This window comes from Apteryx rowi, unplaced genomic scaffold (assembly GCF_003343035.1).
Source record: "Apteryx rowi isolate R43461 unplaced genomic scaffold, aptRow1 scaffold_515, whole genome shotgun sequence".
In the NCBI taxonomy this organism is placed as follows: Eukaryota; Metazoa; Chordata; class Aves; order Apterygiformes; family Apterygidae; genus Apteryx; species Apteryx rowi.
In genome coordinates this window covers 624,042-649,748 of record NW_020450778.1, presented here as the reverse complement: position 1 = coordinate 649,748, position 25,707 = coordinate 624,042, and the positions used below count along the sequence as shown (strand labels likewise).

General features: G+C 49.4%; 2 protein-coding genes across 2 annotated transcripts; both read left to right on the top strand.

Moving 5' to 3' along the window:
• Window positions 1-366: 366 nt before the first annotated feature.
• P3H3 (prolyl 3-hydroxylase 3) lies at window positions 367-11,877 on the top strand. The gene is made up of 15 exons (XM_026080345.1): window positions 367-798; window positions 1,276-1,428; window positions 1,797-2,001; window positions 2,129-2,260; window positions 3,249-3,382; window positions 3,672-3,761; window positions 4,107-4,159; window positions 4,369-4,427; window positions 5,592-5,716; window positions 5,839-5,934; window positions 6,895-7,045; window positions 7,220-7,337; window positions 10,524-10,599; window positions 11,015-11,155; window positions 11,465-11,877. The coding sequence occupies exons 1-15, from the start codon at window positions 379-381 to the stop codon at window positions 11,675-11,677; spliced, it is 2,166 nt and encodes a 721-aa protein (XP_025936130.1). The 5' UTR covers window positions 367-378; the 3' UTR covers window positions 11,678-11,877.
• A 1,239-nt stretch (window positions 11,878-13,116) lies between these two features.
• On the top strand, window positions 13,117-24,920 carry GNB3 (G protein subunit beta 3). The gene is made up of 11 exons (XM_026080358.1): window positions 13,117-14,020; window positions 14,270-14,440; window positions 18,837-18,937; window positions 19,533-19,571; window positions 19,743-19,849; window positions 19,973-20,036; window positions 20,158-20,320; window positions 20,422-20,488; window positions 21,557-21,758; window positions 22,961-23,177; window positions 24,037-24,920. The coding sequence occupies exons 3-11, from the start codon at window positions 18,881-18,883 to the stop codon at window positions 24,141-24,143; spliced, it is 1,023 nt and encodes a 340-aa protein (XP_025936143.1). The 5' UTR covers window positions 13,117-14,020; window positions 14,270-14,440; window positions 18,837-18,880; the 3' UTR covers window positions 24,144-24,920.
• The last annotated feature ends 787 nt before the right edge of the window (window positions 24,921-25,707 follow it).

The window sequence follows — 25,707 nt, the reverse complement described above, 5'->3', positions numbered from 1 at the left end:
GCTCAACCTCAGGTCGAGGAAGGTCAGGAATTTGCTCCACCTCTTTGTGTCCCCGATCCAAGAGCTGAGCTTGTCCTCATTGCTGGGAGGCTGGGGCGGGAGGATCCAAGAGCCGAGCTTGTCCTCGTTGCTGGGAGGCTGGGGCAGGAGGGTGGCACAGCCGGGGCAGGCTGCAGATGAGCTGCCCAGACCCCTCCAGGCTGCCTGGCCATGGTGCTCACCACTGCCAGGACTGGGGCGAGCGGGCAGGGGGCTCTGCCCACCCGGCCCAGCGCGGCCCGGCCTCCGGGGTGTGTCTAGCTCGGGGCCTGCCAGCATCTCCACCCGCCCCCTGGCTGCGCAGTGCTTTCCGGTCCCCTCCTCCTCCGCAGCTCAGCCATGGCCTCCCTGCTCCTCCCGCTGCTTCTTGCCCTTGCCGCTGCTGCCACGTCTGCGGCTGCAGGCCGCGTGGTCCCCTACGACCTGCTCTACGCAGACGGCGTGCGTGCCTACTTGGCGCGGGAGTGGACGCGGGCGGCCGAGCTGCTGCAGCGCTCACTGCACAGCTACGCAGGGCTGCGGGAGGCCCGCAGCGCCTGCCACCGCGCCTGCCATGATGAAGTGGCCTTTGTGCGGGGACCGGCAGCACCCTGGGACTCTGCCTTCTTTGACCGGGTGCTGCAGCGTGCCAACTGCCTGCAGCACTGCCTGGGCCGCCAGCTTGGTGGACCGCCCTCAGCACACCGCATCAGCCACGCCATCCAGCGGGACTTTGAGCAGCGGGAGCCCTACAACTACCTCCAGGTGGCCTTCTTCCAGGTGGGCTTGCCTAGACAAGGTCCTGAGCAACCTGATCGAGCTCTGGAGTTAGCCCCCCTGTGAGCAGGGCATTGGGCTGGAGACCTCCAGTGGCCCCATCCCACTTGAATCTTTCTCTGCTTCTCAGCAAAAATAGCATGCAGGTTAGGTAGCTGCTGGAGGTTTGAAGGAGTTCAGAAGGCAGTGAGGTGCAGGGCACTGCGAGGCCTTGCAGATTGCCACCCCTTTGTGCCTAGTGAGGTTGGCCTGACATGTGGGCTGTCAGGGACATGGGACACGGGGCACAGGCATGCTGTGGATGAATCTAGGTCACAGCATGGGCCGAGCAAAGTGCTGTTTACAGGTGGGCCCTACCCAAATACTCAGTGTCATGGTGCTGAAGTTGGTGGGAGCAGCTGGGGTGAAAGGTAGGTCTGAAGGGAAGTGGGTCTGCCTAGTGCACACGGGAATGTTACATGTGCTGCCTTTTCTCCGCAGCTGAAGAAGCTGGATCAAGCGGTATCCGCAGCTCACACGTTCTTCATTGCAAATCCCCAGCACTTCCAGATGCGTGAGGACATAGAGAAATACCGCCGTATGTCAGGGGTGAAATCAGACAGCTTCCGGGATCTGGAGGCCACACCACTCTGGGTGAGGATCTGATGCAAAACTGTGTGTATTTACAGGCATCAGCATGGCTTGTCACACATGCCCAGGGACCAGTCTAGGACCCTGCTCTATTTCCACATAGGGGTCATGGCCTGAGACAAGGTGTCCATACACCAGTGAAGGCAAACTAATGACACAGAAAGAGATTTGGTGGCGGCAATTACAGCAGGCTGCAGTGCCTTGGAGAAGTCTATTCGGCACACGTCCAGATTTGCTGTAACACTGCATGGTGGGCTGTGCATGATCCAAGCAGGCCCCTAGATGTCAGCACTATCCTGAGTGACTTGAAGTCTCAGGGAGTCCTTTGGTGTCACCCACACTAACAACGGGCCTGGTCCTGTCCTTTGCAGGAGGCGTATGAGGCTGGGGTGCAGCACTACAATGCAGATGAGTACCTGCAGGCTGTGGCCAGGCTGGAGGAGTCACTCAGAGAGGCGCTGTCAGCACTAGAAGAGTGTCGTGCCCTCTGTGAAGGACCTTGGGAGGAGGACAAGGACGAGGACGAGGATGAGGAGAAGGAGGACATGCAGCCTGGCCTGTATGAAACAATTGCAGGTAGTGTTGGAGGCACAGAGGGGTGGGTAGGAAGGCCATGCTTCCCAGTCTGGATAGGCCCCATCTCCCAGCACTCCTGTCTGGCAGACAGGGGAGCTGCTGGCTTTCACGCTGCTCTCTCTTGCAGCCCATTATGTTCAAGTCTTGAAGTGCAGACAGCAATGTGTGCTTGAAATTGCCACAAAGCCAGGGTGGATTTCAGCCACGGAAGACTTCATACCCTCCCATCTTGATTTACTGCAGTTTGCCTATGATCAAGGTGAGCAGAGCCACGATCCAGTGGGTGCTGCCGTAGCACCCCTAAGCTTGCACCTCTCCTCCGGACCTAGAGAGCAGCGTATCATGGGGAAAAGTGTAACACTGACCTGAGCTCTACCTGTCTCCCTCCTCTCCTACCCCCTCTGTCCACCTCTCTGGCCAGAACTTCTCTTGCTCAGGCCCAAGCCTGAGGCCACCTTTGGAGAGGTTTCTCATGATCCACCTCTGACTCTGTGTGCAATTTCTCTAATTTGTCGTGTTCCCACTGTGTGTATGGACAAATCTTTCCTCCAGAGCTCTCCATTTGAAGTCCTAGCTCTAACCATCTGCTCTGTCCAAGCTGTATATCTCATACCCTCCTTTTCAGTATGTCACTGTTTCAAGTGCTGCCTTCTCAGGCTCCCACTTCTTATATAGAGCATGCACTTGCATCTCATCTTAACAGTGATGTCCCTTTTGAGTCAGCCCTGCCTGCCCTAACTTAGCTGATAGCCTGTCATGACATGGGGCATCCTGTCACCCCTGTTACTTTCATATGTACCTCAGTTTGTCCCTTGAACACCTCTACTCCATCCCCCATGCAGCCTGTCTGACCCAAATGGCTGTCACCTCCTCTGTGACAGCCTTGATAAAATTTTTCTCTCAAAGAGGCCTCCAGAGCCCAACTGCCTCATCATCACTATCAGGCGAGGGAGGTGGGACTGTCCTTCCTCATATTTCCTTTTCTTCTCCCTCAGTCTCCTCTGAACTAGCCCCCAATAAATACTGAAAATGGGCCCATTCTTCACCAGGCTCATTCCCTGTATCTCTGCCCACTGTCCTCTGCTTTGTAGAGGCCCAGCTAGGCAGGGAGGATGTGTATTCAGTGCCAGGCCTCCCACTGCCAGATTGTGACTGGGACTTTGGGCACTGCTGGCCTATACACATTTACTGCTAACATCAAGGCTTTTGATGACCTGTCTGTTTGTTCTGTTCTGTCTCTGCTCAAGTTGGAAACCAGACACTGGCTGCTGAATGTGCTGCTTCCTACTTGCTCTTCTATCCCATGGATGAGCCTATGTTGGAGAAAATGAATCAGTATCGCACAGAACTGGGGGAGGACACAGCTGTCACAGCCAGAGAGGTAGTTCCAACCCTGGGTCTGTATTTGCTGGCCCTCCCCTGTCTCCTACAACTGGACCACCGGTCCAGGAGACAAAAAGGGGAGTGTGTATGTTTCACTGCAGATGTGTGCCAAGCCCAGGGCTAAAGAAACCTGAGCCTGAGTTTGCTCATAGTCTACACCAGACAGAGTCCCTCCAGGACAGAAATGGGCTCCTTTAGTGCACAGCAGTGCATTGGGGCAGGTTTCTGCCCTGGACAGGTATGGGATTATCTTTTGTGGTTATCTGACAGCCTCTTTGTCTCCTTAGAATATTCAGCATTATGTGCAGAGATCTCTGATGGAGAAGAAGTTGATTTACTATGCAGTGGAGCATCTAGGAGGAACTTTTAACGATCCTGTAAGTAATGATATTATCTTAATCTTCCTGCCCTAATTTCATTAAGAAAGTTACTAGTCCTCAATTCAATAGCACATGATCCAGAGAGGATCAGATGCTGATGAGAAGGACCCCAAAATCCTTCTGATGTGGACTTTTAAGGGCTTTTCTCTGCACTAGGACCAAAGCTAGTTGAAAATGTTGCTGTAACTCTATGCATTAGCCCAATCTGACTGGTCTCAGAAACATGCTAGAGCCATTAGTCTGGTCTCCCCTGGAGAAGGGGGACAAGGGACTGGCTGGTTAACCTGATCCAGTGTGGGAGAAGTTTGCTGGGTGCTGAACCTTCCGCATTTGTTCCTGTAGGATCTTTGGACTCCAAATGAGCTGATTCCTGAAAATCTAAAGGAACAACACAGGTAAGATTGGCTGAGTTGAGTAGGAAATGGAAGTGCTGGAGGCAGGGGATGGGGTAGAACTGGCAGGGTTCATATAGCTAACAGTAATACCTACTGAGGAATGGGCAAAACAGGAACATGAAGAGTGTAAACAGACAACCACAGAGGAGGGTTAGGTGTAGCTCTGTATACTGACAGCCCTGGTCTGTGTTTTCTCCCTTGCTCCCGAGAGAGGATCAGGAGAAGCAAAAGCAGGAGACTCTGGATGTGGAAGAGAGGGAGAAGAGGGGTGAGTAACAGAACTCAAAGAAGGACTTGGGTGCAGTCAGCCAGGCTAAGTGCTATCTCTTCTTCCATCCTCAGGCATTTGAATGCTAGCATAGACGCTGACTGACTTGAATGGCTCAGCAAGTCTTCTCACCGTTTCTTTTCTCCCTCTTTGATGCATGAATAATCTTGCAAAATCTCGCTGCATACATCTGTGGGATGGGAACCCAAAGAGCACTGTGGCTGGAGAAGGTGAGACCAATGCTGCCTGGATATATGACAAGCCTATGGACATGCAGATCCTTGTTCAGTGCAGCTGTCATGAACAGGCAGGAGGGTCTACACCAAACCTGGTTCAGCTCCACCAGCCCGACACCAAACAGCATTTTTCTGAAGGGGTCAAGGAGAAAGGGGGGGAAACTGGAAACAGACTACTCAGCTTGAGCAAGTCTTTCTCTAAAAGAAACAAGTCCAGATGGATCATGGCTGAATGCTACAGGCTGCAGTGCAGAGTCCTTTGTTCTTGCTGGTCCTATACTCTCATGTGTGGACGCAGAGCCTCTTGCAGGCCTCTGTCCTGGCGTCTTTGCTCGAACTGACCCCCAGTGGTTCTCTGCTGTAGGAGCAGATCATTCTGATGGTCTGAGTGTGTTGGCATTCCTGACCATTCAGAGGTCAGAGAGGGGAAGAAAAAAGACCTATTGCATCAAGTCATCAACTGATAGCCGTTGCTTCTCTTTGGGGCTGAAGAGAGTAGAAAGATGCACTGGAGATACTTCTAGGATAAGGTGCGTGATTGAAAGGAGTGTTGATGGAGGTGTTTACCTGCTTCTTTTCTCCAGAGCCTCACCCCAGGAGGCTGGGCATGTTCTGCTGCTGTGATCCACAGTGCACTCAACTCTCTCCATTTCTCTGCTGCTCTCCCAGCACACCCCAAATTTCTGCTGGCTCCTGAAGCACTCGCAGTAGGCCAGCTCCTCCAGCTGATGCTCTGGTTCCCCTGATGCATGTGAGGGGTGCAAGTGGCCCAGATCTGTGAGGGATGGGCACTTCTGGGGAATGCTTCTGTCTTCCCCCAGAACATATAGTGTCTCTCCTCCACTTCCTCATCCAGACTGGGCGTTGGTAACTGAGGGTTTCTTGTCCAAAACTTGCTCATCCCTATCTGTACATACTTCTCCCACAGGTCCTTTGCCTTTTGAAGGTGTCAGTGTCACCATGGATTCCCGCCAGATGAATGGAACCCAGAGGGTTGTGTTTGACCAAGTCCTGACAGAGTCCGAGTGTAGGGACCTTCTCCAGCTGACAAAGGTGAGGCCTGAGTCTTGTAGGAGCCCCCATATGCCCTCTCCTCCTCAGCAGACAGAGCTGCAATGTTGCAGTGGAGGAGAGATGGCAGCCTCATCTGTGTCATCTCTATCCATCTATTCCAGGCAGCTGGAGGAACCGGAGATGGCTACAGGGGAAGACGGTCCCCTCATACCCCACATGAGAGATTTGAAGGGTTAACCATTCTGAAGGCCATGCAGGTAAGTGGCTCTGTGAGCCTCCCATCTTGGTTGTCCATAAAGAGTGTTTATCACCTGAGCATTTTTCTCTGTGTTATCTTTCCCACAAGCACACGTGCAGTTTCCCCTGACTATCTTCCTCCACATTCATGTTTAGGCACATTGTACATGGAGCACTTGACATGTGCCTTCTCTCCTACAAGGAAGGGTTTTAGGGTCACTACTTGTCCCAGTGGGATAGTCTTACAGACATGTCTTCCTTAGAATCACAGAATGATTTAAGACAGAAGGGGCCTCTGGAGATCTCTAGTCCAACCCCCTGACCACAGCATGGCTAAATCCAAAGCTAGGTGAGGTTTCTCAAGGCCTTCTGCAGGCAAGTCCTGAACATCTCTAAGGGTGGAGATTCCCCAGCCTGTCTGGGCACCTGTTCCAGTACTGAACCACTCTTGGGGAAGGAAGTTTTTCCTTATATCTAGCCAAAATTTCCCATGCTGCAACTTATGCCCGTTACCTCTTGTCTTTTCACTGTGTTTCTCTGAGAAGAATCTGGCTCCTTCTTCTCTATAACACCCCTTTAGGTGTTGAGAGACTGAGGTTAAATCTTCTCTCAGCCTTCTCTTGACTGAAGAAATGCAGCTCCTTCAGCTGCTTTTTATAAGTGAGTCGTGCTGCAGCCCCCCAGACATCTTAGGGCCCTGCACTGAAGACTCACTCCAGTTTACTACTGTCCCTCTTGTAATGGGGGGCCCAAAACTGGACACTGCATTCCAGATATGGCCTTGTGCACTGAGTAGAGGGAAACAATCACTGTACTGTACGGGTGCACTCCTGACTTATGTTTACAAGAGAAAGCATTCTTTTCTTGCATGTGTGTGGCCACAGGACTTTATGCAGGTGTGTTCCTCTGTAGTGTGTACGTGTGTCATTTCTTAGACGGTCCTTGTGTGTCTTTCTGACAGGCTTGTTTTTCTCTTGTAGCTGGCCCAGAATGGCGATGTGGACTGGAAAGATGCCAAATTGCTTCTGCAGGCCAGTGAGAAATCCCGGAAAATCATAGAGTCCTATTTTACCCCTGGGAAGAAGCTCTATTTCTCGTTCACACACCTTGTGTGCCGCACAGCTGTGGAGGGTAAAGAATACTTCACCATGTTTGTCCCCTTCCCCTGAGGACTCTCCTTCCCAGTCCCAGCCATGTCCTCCCAGGAGACTCTTTTCCCTTTACTCTCAATGTGCCCCTCTCTCTGCCTTATTATTTCTTATTATTTCTGAAACACTTAGTCTTTCCTGCAACTTCCCTCTTCAGGGGAACAGGAAGGTCGCATGGATCTCAGTCACCCAGTCCATGCTGACAACTGTCTCTTGGATCCCGAAGGGAATGAGTGCTGGAGAGAACCACCTGCTTATGTGTACAGAGACTACAGGTAAGATAAGAAGGGAACCTGCATTGGAGCATGTGGAGATCAGAACTTCTCCCCAGCCCCCTCAGAGGATGAGCTCAGCTGGCTGATGAACTCCAGCCATCGTATACAAACCAGGTGATGGGGGCCTTGACTCAAAGCCAGACAGGCCTATAGCATAAGACAGAGGGCTGCATGAGCAGCTTCAGCACAAAGTGTGAAACACCTCCCCTGTGTTGGCAGGAGGGTCTGCCTTTCTCCCTCCTCCCTCACTGCAGCGAGCATTAACAGTTAGAGAGCATTACTGGGCTGGGAGACTGCCTGGATCTAGAACCATGATATTAAATTTTCTTCTTGTGGGTCTATCACAGTACTACAGTCCACTCCCAGCCCTTACGATAAGCTGTTTCTTTTAATCATGTTCTACCTTTCCCTGTTCCTTTCTGCTGCATTGTCCATGCATTACAGGACACGGAGAACTGAGGTCCTTGACTTCCTTCACTTGAGCAGCAGTCAGTGTACTTCCATGACTATCCTCTCATTCATATCTCTGAGGATTCACTACCAATACTTTGTTTTGGGTTTTTCCTTTCCATGTGAGAGGTTTTCCCAGCCTGTGGTAGGTTTTTGTTACTCTTCTGTGAAAAAACTTGAAATATGTTTTTAAGACAGTGACAAGTGCTGCAGATCAAGCATGTTATCCTTGCCTGGGAAATAACTGTTCTGTCGAAGACAGTGTGATTGACCCAGTCTGCTTTTAATAAACCCATGTTATGTTTTAAGACCATTTTCCATTTACCTCTTGTCCTTCAGTTATCCTTCTTCTCAGAAATAGATTCTGAAGCCCTGAGGTCAGACTACCAGGCCTGTTTATGCTTCAGCCATTCTCCCCACCTTCCTATCCCTTCTTACATGTAAGAGCTATCTTTGCTTTTCTCCAGTCATATGTTACCACCCTGACTTCACAGTCTTATTAAACACTATGCTAAAAGAACTGTAACTTCCTGGGCTTCTGGGTTTGTAATCCTCTCATTGTCCGTATGTCCTTAACATTTTGCTTCAGCCCCCAGAGTGATGATTTTTATTTAATATTCCCAGTCCCATTAATGAGCATCTCTTGTTGCTCTGACATTCTCTGTCAGCTTAATTGAATACTGAGAGGAGCTCATGAAGTTTGTGGTTCTTACTTTTATCCTAGTTGACTGTGGTCTCACCTATACTGCTTCTCCTTTTGTCTAATATGAGTAAAGAAATTTCTTGTCTTTATTTCCTTTTCGGCGTGTGCCAAGCGTGTTTTTGACCATTCTTATGTTATCCTGCACTCCTTGATTCTTAAGACATGTCTTTCCCTGGTGATCAGTCTCTTCTTTCAGGCTTCAGATTATTCCCAATATTAAAACACAAACAAGGTCATGCCAGATCGGAACTGAGGTGCGCCTAGCACAGGGTGCTGTCACAACAGTGCCTCGGATGCATGCTGAAGAGTATTAAAAAAACAGGACAAATGTGTAGAGCTGCCTCCCTGGAGTACTATCCCAACCTGCTGTGGTGTGTGGCTCAGGGACTTCCCCGAGCTAGGCACCACTGTATTTAACAGCCCCAAATGGATTCTCCTAGTAATTGGTTTAGTTACTTTTTGAACCTGTGGAATCATTCAGGCTCCACAGCCTCCTGTGACAAGGAGAGTGAGGAAGCATCTGAAGTTTTTTTGGTCTGAGTCAGCCACCTCTGATGTTCTTAATTCTCCTGTAAGAAAAGCTGGCAAAGAGTTGGTCCTTATTCTCTTTCTCCGCAATACCCATTGACTTACAGACCTTTGTTCTGTTGTCCTTTTGTGGCCTCTAATGAGGCCTGTGCTTTCCAGGCATTCCTTGTAAGGAAGCCAATCCGTAACTTTTGATCATCTGTGTCGCCCTTTTCTGTACTTTTTCCAGTTCTGCTGTTTCGTATCTGAGATCGGAAAGGCAGGCTTGAACCCACCATGCCGGGTGTAGACAGCTCATTGTGGATTTATACAGTGGCATAGTGATGGTTTGTTCTCTGTTCCCTTCCTAGTCATTCCCAATGTTGTTTATTTTTCCACCATGACTGAGTTGATGTTTTCATAAAAACTGTCCACTGTAACCTCCAATCTTATTTATAAGCACTGAAAGTCAGCTCAGGGTCTGTTATTGTTAAGAGTATTTTCTTTTCCCTGACACATTGCTTTAAGTTTATTTATTTAATAAATGAATGCAACAAACATTTATTTATAATCAAATTAACATTTATATAAATATATTAGTATTTATAATAAAAATAAAATTATATATTTATGTTACTTTGAATCTACTTGAGTGGATTATCATCCACTTGGGTGTGCAACTTTTTCCTAGACATTTGCTTTCTCTAGCATGGAATACAACTCTCAGGTTGTTCACATGCCTCTGACTTAAAGAAATACTGTATTCAGATCTCTGAGCTGAATCAAATCATGATCACTCGTTCTGAAGTTAATATGCTCTTCTGGATGGTGGGGAAAATGAATGTGTTAACCTGGAAGAGTGATGAGTAATTTCATTTTTCCTTCCAATGACAACTGTTTTGTACTTATATGCTTTGAATTTCATTTGTATTCCTTTTCTCTTCTCACCCAACTTCTTCATAGTGCCTCATGAACTTTTCTGTCCTTGCCAAATCCAAGTAATGCTACATCATGTCCAGATTTTTCCCACTCCCCTTGCTATTCATGTCTTTTCCAGATGATTCATTCAGATATCAAACACAGGATCTGGGACAGCGCCATGAGGTTCCTGCTAGTAACCTGTGGCAAGGATGAAAACTGAACACTTAATTCCACATCCATTTCTGATCCACGCCAGCACCTTGCTCTCACACCCATGACAACTTGTTTTATTAGCAGTATCCCATGATAGCTGTTGTCAAGACATTTTAAATATCTAAACAAACAAAAGAGAATTCAGAGAACTGGGGTTAGCAGTGGGTCAGGCAGGTTTTCTGATCTGGGTAAACCGTATTGTATCTCACAGATGTTTTGTTCCTGTCTTAAATTACTGTTCCATCAGATTTGCTAAAGACGGCTGTTTAGCTTGCTGGGACTTGCAGTGACTGTTTGCAGAGCTGTTTTTGAGAGCCTGCAGTTTGACCCTACCAGGGCTTAGGGATGAATAAGCTTCACCATCCATATGTCCTCTTTCTTTTTGTCTGCAGTGGCATTCTCTACCTCAATGATGACTTCCAAGGCGGGGGCCTTTTCTTCACTGAACTGGACACTGTGACTGTCACAGTAAGTCTGGGACTTGGCAAAGGAAGGAGAGCGGACTGAGGGTGAAATTTAGTCTGTTTGGGCGAAACTAGTTGATTAGTGGATCACACCACTCCAAAAGCAGTCCAATGCAGGTAATGTGGCAGATTCAAATTGGAGCAACTAAAGGCAAACTGAGGCAAATCTCAGATAGAGGAGAGGTTAACTCATTTCTAGCTGAGATGTCCCAGGCTCTTACACCCTGTGGGTGTCTGTGACCTCTATTGTCCTTTTGGTTCTCTCTGTCCCTCCCCAGGGCCCACCTTTCCCATAGATTATAATGCCTAGCAGCCCTTTGCCGTTCCACACCGCCAGAGTCAGCGTGACCTCTGTAGAAGGACAGCGCTCCCCAGGGCAGAGAGCTGCCAGCTTCATTGTCCCTTCTCTGCCCCGACAGGCCAAGGTGTATCCTAAGTGTGGGAGGCTGGTAGCCTTCAGCTCTGGCAAGGACAACCCACACGGCGTGTGGGCTGTGAGCCATGGGAGGCGCTGCGCCGTGGCTCTCTGGTACACGCACTCCCAGGAGTATGCTGAGAAGGTAAGGGACCATGCTGGAGAGTGGATACAAGGGCCTCCAAGCTGGAGTAAGTCTCTCTGGGGAACGGCTTGTGGGCTTTCTCAAGGATCAGGGCCTCGTGCAGGAGCTGATAGTTGATTTCTGACAGGGGTTGGGGCCCAGCTGGGTACCCTGTGGAGAGGCAGCCTGTGGTGGGTCCTGCAAGAGAGAATGGGCTCTAGGGTGTTGAATGGTTGTGGCAAAGGCAAGATGAGTCTTGCAGGCCCACACGGACAGGGTGGAGACTCCAGCAGGGAGAGGTTCCCATCATTTCTGTCTCCGTGGTTGCAGGAGAGGGTGAAGGCAGAGGAGCTGATGGAGCAGAGGGCTGCGGAGCAGGACAAGCCAGACGGACAGCTACTTCAGGGAGCCAATCATGGCAGCAGGTCCTCACCAGAGTCCCCTGTGCCTAGTGACAGAGCCAGGCCCACAAGCCGGAGTCACAAGCCTGGCTCTGACGGGACACAGCACCCCAAGGAACTGCAACCCAGAGACGAGTTCTGAGTATGCGAGACCCTGGGGCAGGACTGGCACGCACAGTGGCCTGGCACGTCTCAATAGTGCTGGCACCACCAATGCCTGGAGCAGTTTATTACCATGCTAGAGCCATAGTGGTAGGGAGGGATGCAGCTTGCTTCTCTGTGACTTCCTAGAAGCTGAAAAATGGAAGCAGGGACAGCGTATTAAAGTCAGTGACACCAGGATCTTTCTTCACTGCCTCGCCAACACGTTTGTGTCATTTGTCACTTCTTTCAGTGCAAGCTTCTTGGTCATATGGGACCAAACCAAAGTGGAGAAGGAAGGGCCTAGGGGCTTTTGGGAGCAAGAGCTATTCTACACTCAGGAATTCAACACAGAAGCATCTGAATGCGCTAGGCACCTGCAAACTCCAGAGCCTTGAGGTTGAAATGAGAGAGGGAAGATGAGTGGCTGAGAATATATGGAATAAAAGCAAAATGCTTAACAGAAATGTTGGCAGGAGTTTGAGTCTGTGCTCCAGGAGGGAGACATACACACTGGTTGCCAATGGAAATTTAATTAGCAAATGATGGAAGGAGATTGAGCTCTCAGCGAAGGAAAACAAACAAAGTGTTTGCCCAGATGCCAGCTACATCCAGTAAGGGAGGGCAAAAGCAAAAGTCAGCTCTGCCAAGAGTAACCCGTGGAAAGGGTAGGAAGTGCCTTCAAGAAAAAGCACTGTACGCTCTTGTTTCCCTGAAGCAAGACCTTTTTTTTTTTTTTTGTTTTCTTTCCTGCACCGAATATCCTCTGGAAGCAGAAGAGATGTTTTGTTTATCATTTTTCAGATTGATATACAGACAATCTGCTGTCACTGCCCAGGGAATTAGTGTCCAAAGATGGGATTATATTGTAGCCAAACAGGAATTGAATGGGATGGATATGGAGTATAAAAATGAGCAGTGACCCTATTCCGGGGAAGAATTAGAGCCAGAGACCAACCTATGGTTGTGAAACATACAGGCCTAGACAAGAGCTGTTCATGAAGACCACAACTACAGTGGGGAAGGGAAGATGGTTGGATAGCCAGGGCCCATGGTGTGAGAGGTGAATGGATGTTCTTCTCATTGCTGTCAACCCAAGGCCCCTGCCCAGTGGAAACTGTTGTGTTTAACCCCATCCCCATGAGTGCTGGAGGAGCAGGACTGAAGCAGGGACTTCTTTCTCCATTCTGAAGCTTGGCCCTTGCTTTAACATGGGGAAATCTGCCCCAGCAGCCCTTCTTGCCTCCATCCTCCTGAGGATCACAGCCTGGAGCTGAAAGAAGAAGGAACTTCAATGTGTACATGTCAAGTTCCTTGCCCTTAGCAGGAGGTCCCACCAAGTCCTAGCACTCTTATGTCCTTCCCCAAGGAGTGACATGGGGGTGCTGGGTGGATTCTACTTGGTGAGGCCATGTTGGGTGGGGGTGAGGGGCTGGTGTCTGCAGCTCTGGCTTGCTCTGTCTAAAGGTGGCCTGGGAGATTAGATTGATGGCCTCCTGACGTCAGATGAGATCTGTTAAAAGGTATTTATCTCAGGCTTGGGCCAAAGCTGCAGGAGAGATTAACAGAGATTGAGGCCAAGATAATCCCATCGCAGCATCCCACTAAAGTGGCTGCCAAAAGGCCTGCTGCTTAAAGCTTTTGCCACCCCAGCCCCTTTGCCCAGTTGTGTTTTCCCCAAGCAATGCTCTCTTTGCCACCCAGAGACAACATGACCCTGGCCCTGCCCTGCCATGGGTTTTCCCTTGGCAGGGCCGCAGTAGGTGACACCGTCCCTTCTTTCCATGCTATCTATCTGGGGTGTACGTAGAACACTGTCTGTGGGAGAAAGGGCATTCCTGTGGATTGTGAGGTGCAGCAAGCTCTGCCCCGGAGGTTTATAATCCTCGCCTGTTCTGGCTAATCTTCACTTTATTAGTTTGTTGCTAATATAGACAGAGGGAGTCAAATCTGTCTGTGATGGTTTCTTTCCCTTCAGGAGCAGCATGTTACTCTCTCTTTTCACCCCTCCCCATCCACCTGCTTTGCATTACGTCCCAATCCGATTTCCCCAAGTCTCTGGTGTCTGATTTAATTTGCCTGATGCTGCTCCTGGAATCAGCCCTCCCCCCAACCCCTCCCATCCATAGCTGTCCAGGTCCCCATGGGGAGATCAGTCCTGGGAGAGGCTGAGGAGTGGAGAGGGAGCAAGGGACTCCCAGAGTGGACAGGCAGGACTGGCTGGACACTGCAAAGGGACGACCTGCTCCCCTGGCCAGCAGGGAAGCCATTCTCCACAGGGGACGCCGACTGCGAGGGACCCATCTGGGAGGGGACTGCAACCCACCTCACTCTCCAAATCCCGGTAAGGATGCTGCCTTGATGTTATCCCTCAGCTCATCTTACTGTGCCTGGTGCTTGGGGCCCTTGGTTTTGTGGTGTGACCTTGTGGGGGTGTGAGGGTCTCTGTACAAGGGCTGACCCCATATGCAGGCATTTGAGGATGTGGTGGGGAGGATCATAATGGGGAAGATGTTGGCATTAGCATTAAGATGTCTTTATGATGATGAAGGACTTGGCATTGGGATGGGGATGCTTGTTCTCCCCTTGGTAGGTAAATTGCACCAGTTTCCAGCCTGGAACAGGAGGGCAACACCTCCCCTGAAGGACCTGGGACTCACACTCAATAGACAGCCCTGCATTCTTGATGCACTCCTGCACACCTCTTTGTAGCTGGCTGCCTCTCTGGAGGAAGGAGTCCACAGAAAGCAAGGAATAAAGCAGGGTAATTTTACCATGGCCTTTGATCTCTGTTGCAGGAGAGGGGGATCATCTCTGTATCTGGCTCTGCAAGGAGCTCAGGGTCACCAGGGCGAGCATGCAAGGCCAGCCAAGGAGATTACACAGGGACCAAGGGATGCTGCCTGTTAATACCCTGCCCTCCCTCCTGCACCTTTACCTTTTCTATTTACAGCACTCTCCTAGCTATGCAACTCAAAGAGAGGCAGCTCCCTCCCCAGCCTGGGGGAAGCTACCCAGAGGCTAGAAAATGAGGGGGTCTGACTCCCCTTTCTTCCCACCCATCACTCCCACCTCATTCCCACAGGGAAGTGACTCAGGTGACTTGGCAGAGAAGACAGTCACCTGGGATGCTGGAGGGGTCTCTGCCCTGATGTGGTGCAAGGGACATAGACACTACCCTGAAAAGTCACACAGTGACAGTAAAAGGCAGAAGTAGAAAGATGCCAGACCCCTCAGCTTCGCACCAAGATAGAGGCACTTGGTCTGCAATAAGAAGACACCCAAGGGCTCAGGATGCATCTGGTTGCCCATAGGCAGGAAAGCTACAGCAGGAGCCACCAGCAAGTTTGTCATGGGTGAAAGGCAGGAGGGAAAAAGGCTCAGTGGAGCTGTCAGGTTGGAGAGCAGAAAAAGATGAAACCAGGCCTCAAAAGCCAAGAACTGAGAACTGCATGTGTACAGTCAAGGCAGAGCTCATAAGACAGGCTGGTGTGAATCAACTAAGTCAAGACTTTGTTTGAGTGTGCCAGGCTCCCAAGTGATGTGTGTGGCTCTGTAGGAAGCACAGGTCTGCACACAAGTACTGGTGCCAAGGTCAACTTGCCGTTAGCTCTTTGCAATGCCAGGATGGTGGTGGGTTTTTCTTTCTTCAAAGGTGCCTAACAGCTTGGTTTCCTCTACTGCTAAGCCTCTACCTGAACAAGCCCTTATTTCCTGAAAGCACTGGGCATGCACAGTTTAGAAACCCTTCCTCTTAAAACGGGGCTGGGCAGCTATCATGAGCACCCCTAAACTGATCTGTAGATCCACAAGAAATGTTCTCTGGTCTCTGGTCATTCGCTGCCTGGGCAGGAACCTGCCTTGGCCAGACTCCAAGCTCCACTCCCTTTCTCCTGTTCTTCGCAGATTCAGTTCCCCCATTTCCTGCCCTAAATTTACATGGTGAGATGCCCTTTTGCACACCTATCATGGTCCTCCTAGAAAGCAACTGCATTCCAGTGGGAACTAGGTGACTCATGCTCAAAAAATTGCATTGGGATGTGATGAGTGGAGGTGATAGGTGAAGCCAGAGCTATTATTATCATTCATCTGTGGCTTCTTGTTCTTCTGAGACTGAGAACAATTCACAACTTCATTTAGCTTGTTCCCTCAAAGGGATTTAAAGGTCTGGACAGAGTCCTGAACCTAAGCTGTACCTTTGCTATATTTAGTTCTTTTTATCTGTCCTCAACATTGTGCCCCTGCCCTTTGATCTTCCTACTGGCTCTCAAAGCCCCTCATCTGGTTGTGCAACTTCACAGAACAGGTGCCAGTGAACTGGGTCTTCCATGATAATGCCAGACTTGAAAAAGAAATGGCCAGGGAAAGAGAGAGAGTGGTGAAAAAACAGGAGAGATGCAGGGGAGACTGGGGATCTGACAGAAAATGAGGGACACTCACACAGCCTGCTTCAAATGGGGCAGAAATTGCAGAATAGAAAGAAGGAAGAATAAGGCTCCCATCCCTATGCAGGGCTAGGTGGACAGAAACAGAAGTCTATGAAGTCAATTTAGGGCAGGTGGGTAGATGATGATCTCAGATGGCCAAAGATCTGGAGAGTGACAGCCTGGAAAGCCAAGAGCCAGCGTGCTTCCAGCTGGAAGAAGCTTTAGAAAAGGATTGCCATGGGAAGGCCAGGCTTTCAGGGCTTGGAAATCAAGCAGAAGAGGCTGGAAGGAGAGTGTAAACCAGAAGACATGGCCCAGGAAGAAAACACATCAATGTTGAGGGTTGTGTAGATGTGATGGTGGGGAAGCAGGGCCAGCCATGGGGAAAACTGAAAAAGGGGAAGACTTTGACCAGAATGGTAAAGCTGGCTCTCCACAGGGTGACTGAAAGCAAATGTTTGCCACTTGGTGTGCTGGGAGGCAGTGATCAGAGCTGGACGCAGTCTCCAACTCTTGACTGTACACCAAAGTTGAGGGGCAAACTCTGCAAAGATAAGATGAATGTGCAACCTCCCACTGAAAGCTGCAAGGCCCTGCCCCCCGCCCCAGTCAGTTAGCTGCGACTGGGATGCCCAACCCCTTCTCAAAGGATAAGTGCATTCAGGTGGATTTTCCTGCCCAGCTTCACTCAGCCAGGTCCAACTATGTATCCTTGCCGGGAGAAACACCACTCATCATTGTTCTGTCACAAGGAGAGGAAGAAAAATAGTGGAAGGGGGCCAGCTCAGGTGCTGATCTCTTCCCATCCTTCAGTGCAGTGGAGGTTGGTAGTCCTAGATCACTGCTGTGGCCCATGCCTCCAAGCTCTGGCAGTGTAGCCCTGGGCCCCCTCCTGCTCTCTCACCCATAAGCTGGAGCAAGCAGATCAGGCCAAATGGCCACATCTAGTGCCTGGAAAGGGAGCAGAGGAGAGGCAGCATGCAGCCTTGCAGTCAGCAGAAACAATTGCACTAGCCTTTCTCTGTGGGGCATAGTCTGACATAGCCTCTCTCAGGCATAAGCACAGGTCCTCCTAGGAGCTGTATCTCCCTGGCTTTCCTACACTCAAGCTGTGCCTCAGGAGTCATTGATCAAGCAGAAATTAATCCTGCCTCGAGGATCAAAGGAGAGCCACAGAGACATTCGGGGGAAAGGATTCTGGAGAGAAACTCAGAGAGCACAACTGGGGCCTTTATCTGGGGCAAAGCAGCAGGCAAAGGTGGGACACAGGGAACCATCTGCATGTGCTTAGGGATTGCCCCACAGGGAAAGAGCAGCCTGGCACAGAAGCACCCAAAGCCCTCTTAGCTGGAAGAAATGATGCCTTCAGACAACATGGCAAAGAAGGATAGAGGTTATGTGACCCACAGGAACCAGAAGGAGAAATTCTACAGCTACTGATGGAGCATTTCTTGAACTTGTTACAAAGTGCTGCTTTTGATGGTGGTGCCACTGGGCTAATGGAAACACCTGGAGCACCCCAGACACTCATACTTACCTGAGAGAAGGACTGAAGCAACAAAGACCAGATTTCTCTTTGTGAGTGGGACATGATAGAATCACTGGTGAAGTTTTAAGTACACTTAATAGCAAAGAAAGAGAGAACAAAACAGAGACGCTGTATAATCATATGGTTCACCTGAACCTTGCAGTTCTGCTTCATTGCCTTCTCTGCAAAACAATATAACAACAACTGAAGAAGGCTCAGAGAACAACAGAGGTGATCAGATGTAACAGCTTCCATGTGAGGAATGACTAAGCTGTCTCTGCAGTCTGGAAAAGAGGTGGATGAAGAAGGATATGACAAAGACCTATAAAATCCTGAGTGACACTGAGCTGAATAGAGACCAATTACTTGCTGATTCTTCCAATTCAAGAACTAGGGGCCATCAAGTGAAGCTAGTGCCAGGCAAGTTCAGAAGTAATAGAAGCAGGTGCTTCTCCACAGAGCATGCCATTAAGTTGTGGCACTTCTCACCATAGGGCACTGAGGATGCTAAAATTTGACACAGGCTCAAAAAGTGACTGGACAATGGACTATAGCATACAGTGCTACTGCCTCAAGCTTGGGAAGTCAATGAAAAGCTGGGCTAGCAAAGTAGGAGAAATACCATTACGTGCTTATTTTATTCTTAGATCCTTCCCTAGGCATCCACTTATTTTTTTTAGGATGGGAAATCAGAAGAGAACCCTGAAAGAGCAGCTCAGCAGCCCTCACATTGCCTTGATGGCCAAAAAGCTGGTGGACACTGTCCAGTGATGTTTTGCCTAGGAAAAAAGATAGGAAATAGGCCCCACAGCCACTGGGCTCCCCACATCAAGTTTTGTCCTCCTGGAGCTGCAGGTAAACAGCTTGACCATGGAGAACCCAGGACTTTGTAGGGTCTGGAATAGACAGGGTACAGATAAAGAGGTGAGGGGAGAAGTACAGAGCCTCCGTAAGAGGTTCTGGAGGTCTTCAGCTCCCAGTGAACATGTAAGTGGGATAGAGAACCAAATGGACCTGTGATCAGATCCAGTATGACCTTCCCAAATGCTAAAGGCTTTGACCAGATACAGTATGACATTTTCAATCATGCTGCTAATAAATGGCCACCAAGCCCTTATCAGAGACACCTACGTTTTCGTAACTGAGCAAAGTCATATTAGTACTCTTTCTACCTCACACCTCTCTCCTTTGATTTGTCTTTCCAGAATCAAGGCTCTGCACGTGGAGGAGCCATCTCTAGATCAGAAAGATGGGGGAAATGGAACAGATGAAACAGGAGGCTGAGCAGCTGAAGAAGCAGATTGCGGTAATGCTGTGAAGTCATGAAACTGCTGAGATAGCACCTGTCCCCTGTGGCCAAGTCCCCATCCCCTACTTGGCCTCAACTTGGAGCTGAGTATTCTCCAAATACATCCTTGGAGCCCTCTGCAGTTCTGCACAGCTCTTTAAGTGCTAATGGGGATCCTCTCAGCATGGGTAGGGGGCAAAAAGAGGGGGAGAGGAAGGAAGAAAAGGGGAGACTCTAAATGGGTGAGAAGCAAGTGGACACAGGCATCATGTCTGCAGGGGACCACAGAACACAGTATATCCCTGAGCTATCCTCTGTCTGGGAGATAGTTGGTGTTTTGCTAGGCCAGAGGATCCATGGAAAGGGTGTAGCATGGGGAACTGGATGCAGATCACCTTTTGGCTCACCCTCCTGTTATTTGTCTAACAGGTGTTGAGGAGCCTTGGTCACAGACCAGGATCGCACTGGGCTGGGCAAAACTAAACACAGCAAAGCCACAGTCCCTACCTCTGACAGCTCCCGCTTTAAATGAGGCTCTCAAGTATGCCCCTGAATTTCATTGCCCTCATCACACGGTGCTTTTCTGACTCAACCTCTCTTCTCTCTTTTCCAGGATGCCCGGAAAGCCTGTGCAGACACAACACTTGCTCAGGTAAGGGGCAGAACTGGCTGGCCAGGTGAGTATTTTAGGGTCAGCTAGCACTACTGCAAGGTGGACTCTCCACCAGTCCCAGGGAAGGAGTTAGGGAGCAGAGTTGTGGGGAGCAGAAAAGCTCCTATCAGTCCAGGCTTAATTCTTTCTCTCTTCCCACTCTCTCCCCAGATTGTGTCTGGAGTGGAAGTGGTTGGCCATATTCAGATGAGGACCCGAAGGACTCTGCGTGGGCACCTGGCCAAGATCTACGCCATGCACTGGTCCACAGACTCCAAGTGAGAGAGTTGCTGCTGATCTGCTGGGTGCTGAGGGGGGTGCAAGGCAGCACACAGTCATGGAGGGCAAGAGGGCTCTGATGGGAAGAGAGCTACTAACACAGTCTTGTGCCTCTCTCATAGACTCCTGGTCAGTGCCTCACAAGATGGGAAACTGATTGTATGGGACACATACACTACCAACAAGGTAAAAGTCAGATGGATGCAGCAGATGTGGATGCTGGAGTGAAGGCCCTCAGAGCTAATGCCCTTGTTCTCTCCCATCTCCTCTGCTCCCAAAGTGCAGACCCGGTTTCTTGTCCTCCCAGGTTCATGCCATACCTTTGCGTTCTTCCTGGGTCATGACCTGTGCCTATGCCCCCTCAGGCAATTTTGTGGCCTGTGGGGGCCTTGACAACATGTGCTCCATCTACAACCTCAAGACTCGTGAAGGCAACGTGAAAGTGAGCAGGGAGCTCTCAGCCCATACAGGTGTGTGTGCTGCCTACCTACAACCTAGGTGCCCTCTGCTTCCAAGCTTCCCTCTTCTAGCCCTGCCCTGTTTCTTATACTGGCTTGTTCCCACTTCCCAGGTTATCTCTCCTGCTGCCGATTTCTGGATGATAACAATATTGTGACTAGCTCTGGAGACACCACATGGTGAGTGATATCTTCTCTATCTTCACAATACAAGCAGTCACAGGCACTGAAAACTCACATAGGTCTCCAGCTTTCAGCACTTCTGGAAAACCCCATCTCTAGGAGTTATGTGATCACAGGAACAGACACTGTGCAACCCCTCTGGCTCTTAGAGGCACAGCTCACACCAGCAAGTGGAGTTCTTTTACTTTGCAGTTACCCACCTTTCCACTATCAAAGGATAAATTGCTTATATGCAGGGAGGCTATACAGAGTACTTAAGGTACTTAAGTACCTTAGGAAGCCAAATTCTTAATTCCTCCCTCGGTAGAACAGATGCTTCTTTTCCCAGCTGAGGCCAAGTCAAGATGCAGGTCTACTGGTGAAGCAACATGAACAATCTACCCAGCTCTCATAAAGCACAGTATTATTTATTCTGGCACAGAAAACATCATAAAGTTATGTAGAGCCTACATACAAGCTTCATTTCTCAAATCTTACACACTATGCAAAGGTCATCTATAAAGCCTGCACACGAATCCTTGGTTCCTGGCTCTCCAATAACCCTGTGCTGTGACTCTGAGCAAGTCTGAGTGTTTATCTGCCCCTCTCCCCCTACACCTACCTTGGCAGAAACTCTTAATCAGGACAAGCCAGGATGTGGCATTTCCATCAGAGATCAAGGCTACATGGGGCTTATTTGCCTGCAGATAGTATGGGATCCCAGGGAAAACAGCCCATGCATCCAACAGTGTGGGTATAGCAGTCCTTTTCTGGCTACTCACCTGTAGGTCCCTCTTACATCCTCTCACTATTCCCTTTGACTGTCACCATGAACACTGTCAAATCACAACTGCCCCACCCCAACCATAGTCTAACTCTGTTTTGGTTAAGTTAGGAAGAGCAACAGCAGTGAAGATGTTGCCTGTTGTATATAGCTAATTCCAGTGATATTCTCACCTGTTTTCCCATTCTATAGCTATACCTGTGGCTTCCTCTCCTTTTGTTTCTAAGTGGGGCAGCTCTTAAACCCAGCCATAGAGCTGATCTGCCTTGGCTGGCTCTGAAAACTTCTTTCCCCTCCCACAGTGCACTCTGGGATATTGAGACAGGGCAGCAGAAGACGGTGTTCCTGGGTCACACCGGAGACTGTATGAGTTTGGCTGTCTCCCCAGACTTTAAATTGTTCACCTCTGGGGCCTGCGATGCTACTGCCAAACTGTGGGATGTACGGGAGGGCACCTGCTGTCAGACCTTCTCAGGGCATGAGTCCGATATCAACGCCATCTGCGTACGTATGCTGTCTGCATGGTTGTGATGACAAAGGAAATGGAGGTGGGTTCAGCACTGAAATAGGGAGAAAGCCTTAGGACACAGGTTGAAAGATGCTGTCACTGTTACATGTGGGGAACCAAGGTCTCAGGAGACCCTGGCTCCATGGTCCAATCTGAAGTAGGGAAGATCTGAGTTCAGTTCTCAAGTATCTGAGAGTCTGAGCCAGTCACTGAAGTTGAGGCTGGTTCTTCCAAGGCACTGGGGCACCAAAGTGTCTGGGTCTGACTGCCATTCTCAAAACACCACTTGAACTCAGCCAGCACATAGGGGCCTGGAGTTCAACATGCTAATATAAGTTCTGATGCAGCTTTGCTCATAGCAGTTGTTGGGAACCACAGTTCAGGCACGCTGTAGGAACCCTGAAGCAAGACACAAGCAAGGCAGCAGGAATACCTAACTTAGGTGAGGGTCTCAGCCAGCTTCAGATTATAGAAGTGGTAAGTTAGGAACACAGGGAGATGATCTGAAATCTTCACATGAGGTAGCACAGAAATTTGGGGACTAGTGTCCCTCTCAGAAGCAAAGATTCAAACCAGAGCCCCAGAGGGGACAGGACAATAAAAGTGTCAGTTTAATACCTTTCTGCTAACTAAATGAGTGCCAGCTTCCTGCAATGTCTGTTGCTTGCACCAGCCTTCACTGACTTCTCACCATGGCTATCCTGCCAGCCATGTGGTTTTCTGCTACACCTGGTCCTGAACAGGTCTTTCTCCCTCAGGGAGTAGGGAGGGGAGGAGGAGAAGGACACACAGAAGAGCCAGCTTATGAGAAGCTTTGAACATGAAGTTCAGACAGCCCAGTGAGAAGACAGCTTTCATAGCTCTGAGCCTTGCTAGACACCACCTGGGGGTAACTGGTGGACATCAAGCCTCAAAACAACAGTTGGGGTAGAATACACTACAATCCTTCCCCAAACACTAGGACATCTTGCAAAAGCTCTAGCCTAGGTCAATGGCTTTCTGGAGGTGGAAAGAGTCAACCTGGTCTTAGGAGAAGCATGAGTCTCCCTCTCCAGCAGATTCAACTTTTAAGATCCAGTGTCTTGTACCACTGGGTTTTCCTAGCCCCATGGCTTTCTGGTGGTTAGCAGGAAGGGGAAGATGTTAAGGAAACGTGTGAGGCACAGTCTGATTAAGATCTGGTGTGTGTCCTCCTCAGTTCTTCCCTAATGGTGAAGCCATCTGCACCGGCTCAGATGATGCCACCTGCCGTCTCTTTGACCTCCGGGCAGACCAGGAGCTCATAGTATACTCTCATGAGAGCATCATCTGCGGAATCACGTCAGTCGCCTTCTCCCGCAGTGGGCGCCTCATGCTCGCCGGATATGATGACTTCAACTGTAACATCTGGGACTCCCTGAAAGCAGAGCGTGTGGGTGAGTGGCTCCTGGAGCTCCCTCTCTTATTCCCTCCAGGACCTTCTATCTCTACCAAGGCAATAGAAAGGCTCTTATTTTTCTCAAATGGACACGTTATACTGACTGAAGCTCAACAATGCCTCCACACTTAAGGAGCACACCACAAGTTGTACAACCACCTTTTGAATAGAAGAACTATCGGCTTCAGTCATTAATCTCAAGGAGGGCAGGCCTTTAAGCCAGACTGTTTCAAGGGGGGGGAAAAAAAGAGATCAATGTTCCTATTAGCTAAAACTGCTCACAAGCATAGATAGTCTCACATTGTCTCTTAGTCTCTGCAGTTTATCAGTTTCAGTTGCTCACAGTGCCACTTGGTGGCCAGGCACAGAGCTGAGCATGAAGCTGGGCTCCATTCAACATTTTTGGATGCTCAGTGATGCTCATACAAGGAATACACACAAGTACTGTTCTTTTGAATCAGATACAGCACCTAGTCTCTGAAAGTTTCTAACACTGCCTGCCTTTTGACCTCCAATAGCATTGCTATTTCTCAGTCTTATCAAGGATGCTCCCCTTTCCTAGTCATTGCTCCAGGACAAAATCAGTTGTATATTGCAGCAATTTCTCCTGTATTAGGAAGGTTCAGCCAGTTGAATCCCCAAGACCATTGTTCTTTGGTCACATCCCATAGACAGCTGTATGGCATGCACAAATGTTCTTCTGCATGTTTGTTCTTATTAACAACATACTGATCCTAACACAGGGGCATACGTACACAGGCCACAAGTCTATGATGAATGTGCTCTATTTGGCCAACCCCTTTGCCTCTCCCAGGCCCTCTCTCTTTTACTGAACTCTCTTCTTCCCCTCCCATCAGGAATCCTCTCTGGCCATGACAACAGAGTGAGCTGTCTGGGGGTGACAGCAGATGGCATGGCTGTTGCCACAGGCTCCTGGGACAGCTTCCTCAAGATTTGGAACTGAGGATGACAGCAGAGAGGGAAAAAGCAGCAGAAGCATGGCCCAAGGCCTGAGCCCCTGCAAACAGCATCATCAACTGAACACAACAGAAACTTCTGCTTATCACTCCCACTTGTCTCCATACACAGGTCACTTGTAGGGGTCTCCTAGAGTGAAAGGAAGATGAGAAGTCTGGGGGTTGGAGGTAGGGCTGAGGAGTAGGAGCACACACAGTAGCAGTTCTCTCCACCCTTAAACAGGCCCAGCAGTTTCTAGCCTCTTGCAGGCTTCAGGACCCCAGCCAAACACAACTGTTCATCATGTCTCAGGCCTTTACAGTACAGTTCAGATACCCTGCATCTTCCTTCAAACACCTCTACACATTTGACACCCATCCCTCTGAGGACTCCTTATCAACCCCTCTGTCCCAGACTAAGCTCTACCCATGATTTAGCTAGGTACAGCTCCTCCACATGGCTCTATGTACCTGCAGACATTCCCAGAGAGGCACTGGGTTTGATATTTTTATCATGCAACCTCTACCAAAAAGGTAGGGTAATTTGGGCTCATTTTCCATAGGGGAAGACTTAGCTCAAGTTTTGTCTATGCATAGATGGGGGAAGCCTCCAGGCCCCCCAGAAAACCAGGGAATATTATGTTTATTCTTATTTCTTGTTTGCTTCATGCTGTTCCTTCTCTTTTTGCCTCACCCCTGCGTTGTATGGTGATCCCACCTAACCAGTAGTCCTCAGCCACTGCTTTCCACTCTGCTATAGCACTTCATAGTCCAAGCAAAATAAAGAAACCTCACATAAGTACCACAGGCTGTGTTCCTTCCTGCATTGCAAAAGTACTGCAGACATAACTCTCCTCCTGTGAGGGCTGCACACTTACCCATTGCTCAGGGCATCTATCCTAAGAAGGGAAACCACAAGCCTTGCTCTACTTCTAAGTCCACAGGGAAGGGTCTCCCTCACCTATGTTTTGGCTGAAAATGTCCCACTGCCTCTTGTTCCAACAGGACACCAAGATTTGCTGCCTGAGAGTTTGGGCAGGGAGCCAAGTTTATATCTTTGGGCCAAATTTATATCCTTTGAGATCTGAGCTCAACTTCAGGCTACAGCCATTATGCAGGCATTATTCCAACAGTTGGCTTATAGCCATATCCTGGGATCTCAAGGCTTTACTACTGACCATTGATAAACCACTATATTTTGTTGACCTTTAACAGAAGGTGAAGATATTACTACCAACACACAATATTGCCTCCCCCTATTTTGGATTTTGCCCTCAGGCCAGATATTTGCAGTGAGCTACAGTTTCCTGTGTACATTAGGCCCAGAGTCACAGTAGGTGCAACAGAACTTAGGAAGTGATCCTAGATAGTTCAGTCTTTCAGAGTAACTCCCCAGACCATTCTACAGTACATGAGTTGGAGTCCTAGACCCCTAGATTCAAGGTCAGACGCTTCTTCTCAGCACAGCTCTACTGTGCAGAGTTACAGGTTGGGGACAGGGCTGAGTGTTAGGGCTAATGGAAGACTAAGTTATTTGTTCCCAAGTTTTGTCCCCAAAGAAAACAGTGCACA

Excerpts from the sequence above, each read along its gene's own strand:
- GNB3 (XM_026080358.1), top strand. The coding sequence starts at position 18,881 with ATGGGGGAAATGGAACAGATGAAACAGGAGGCTGAGCAGCTGAAGAAG. Across the intron at positions 20,321-20,421 it reads GGAGCTCTCAGCCCATACAG|GTTATCTCTCCTGCTGCCGA; the intron begins GTGTGTGTGCTG and ends CCCACTTCCCAG. Across the intron at positions 23,178-24,036 it reads CCTGAAAGCAGAGCGTGTGG|GAATCCTCTCTGGCCATGAC; the intron begins GTGAGTGGCTCC and ends CCCTCCCATCAG.
- P3H3 (XM_026080345.1), top strand. The coding sequence starts at position 379 with ATGGCCTCCCTGCTCCTCCCGCTGCTTCTTGCCCTTGCCGCTGCTGCC. Across the intron at positions 2,002-2,128 it reads CCTGTATGAAACAATTGCAG|CCCATTATGTTCAAGTCTTG; the intron begins GTAGTGTTGGAG and ends TCTCTCTTGCAG. Across the intron at positions 5,717-5,838 it reads ACCTTCTCCAGCTGACAAAG|GCAGCTGGAGGAACCGGAGA; the intron begins GTGAGGCCTGAG and ends CATCTATTCCAG.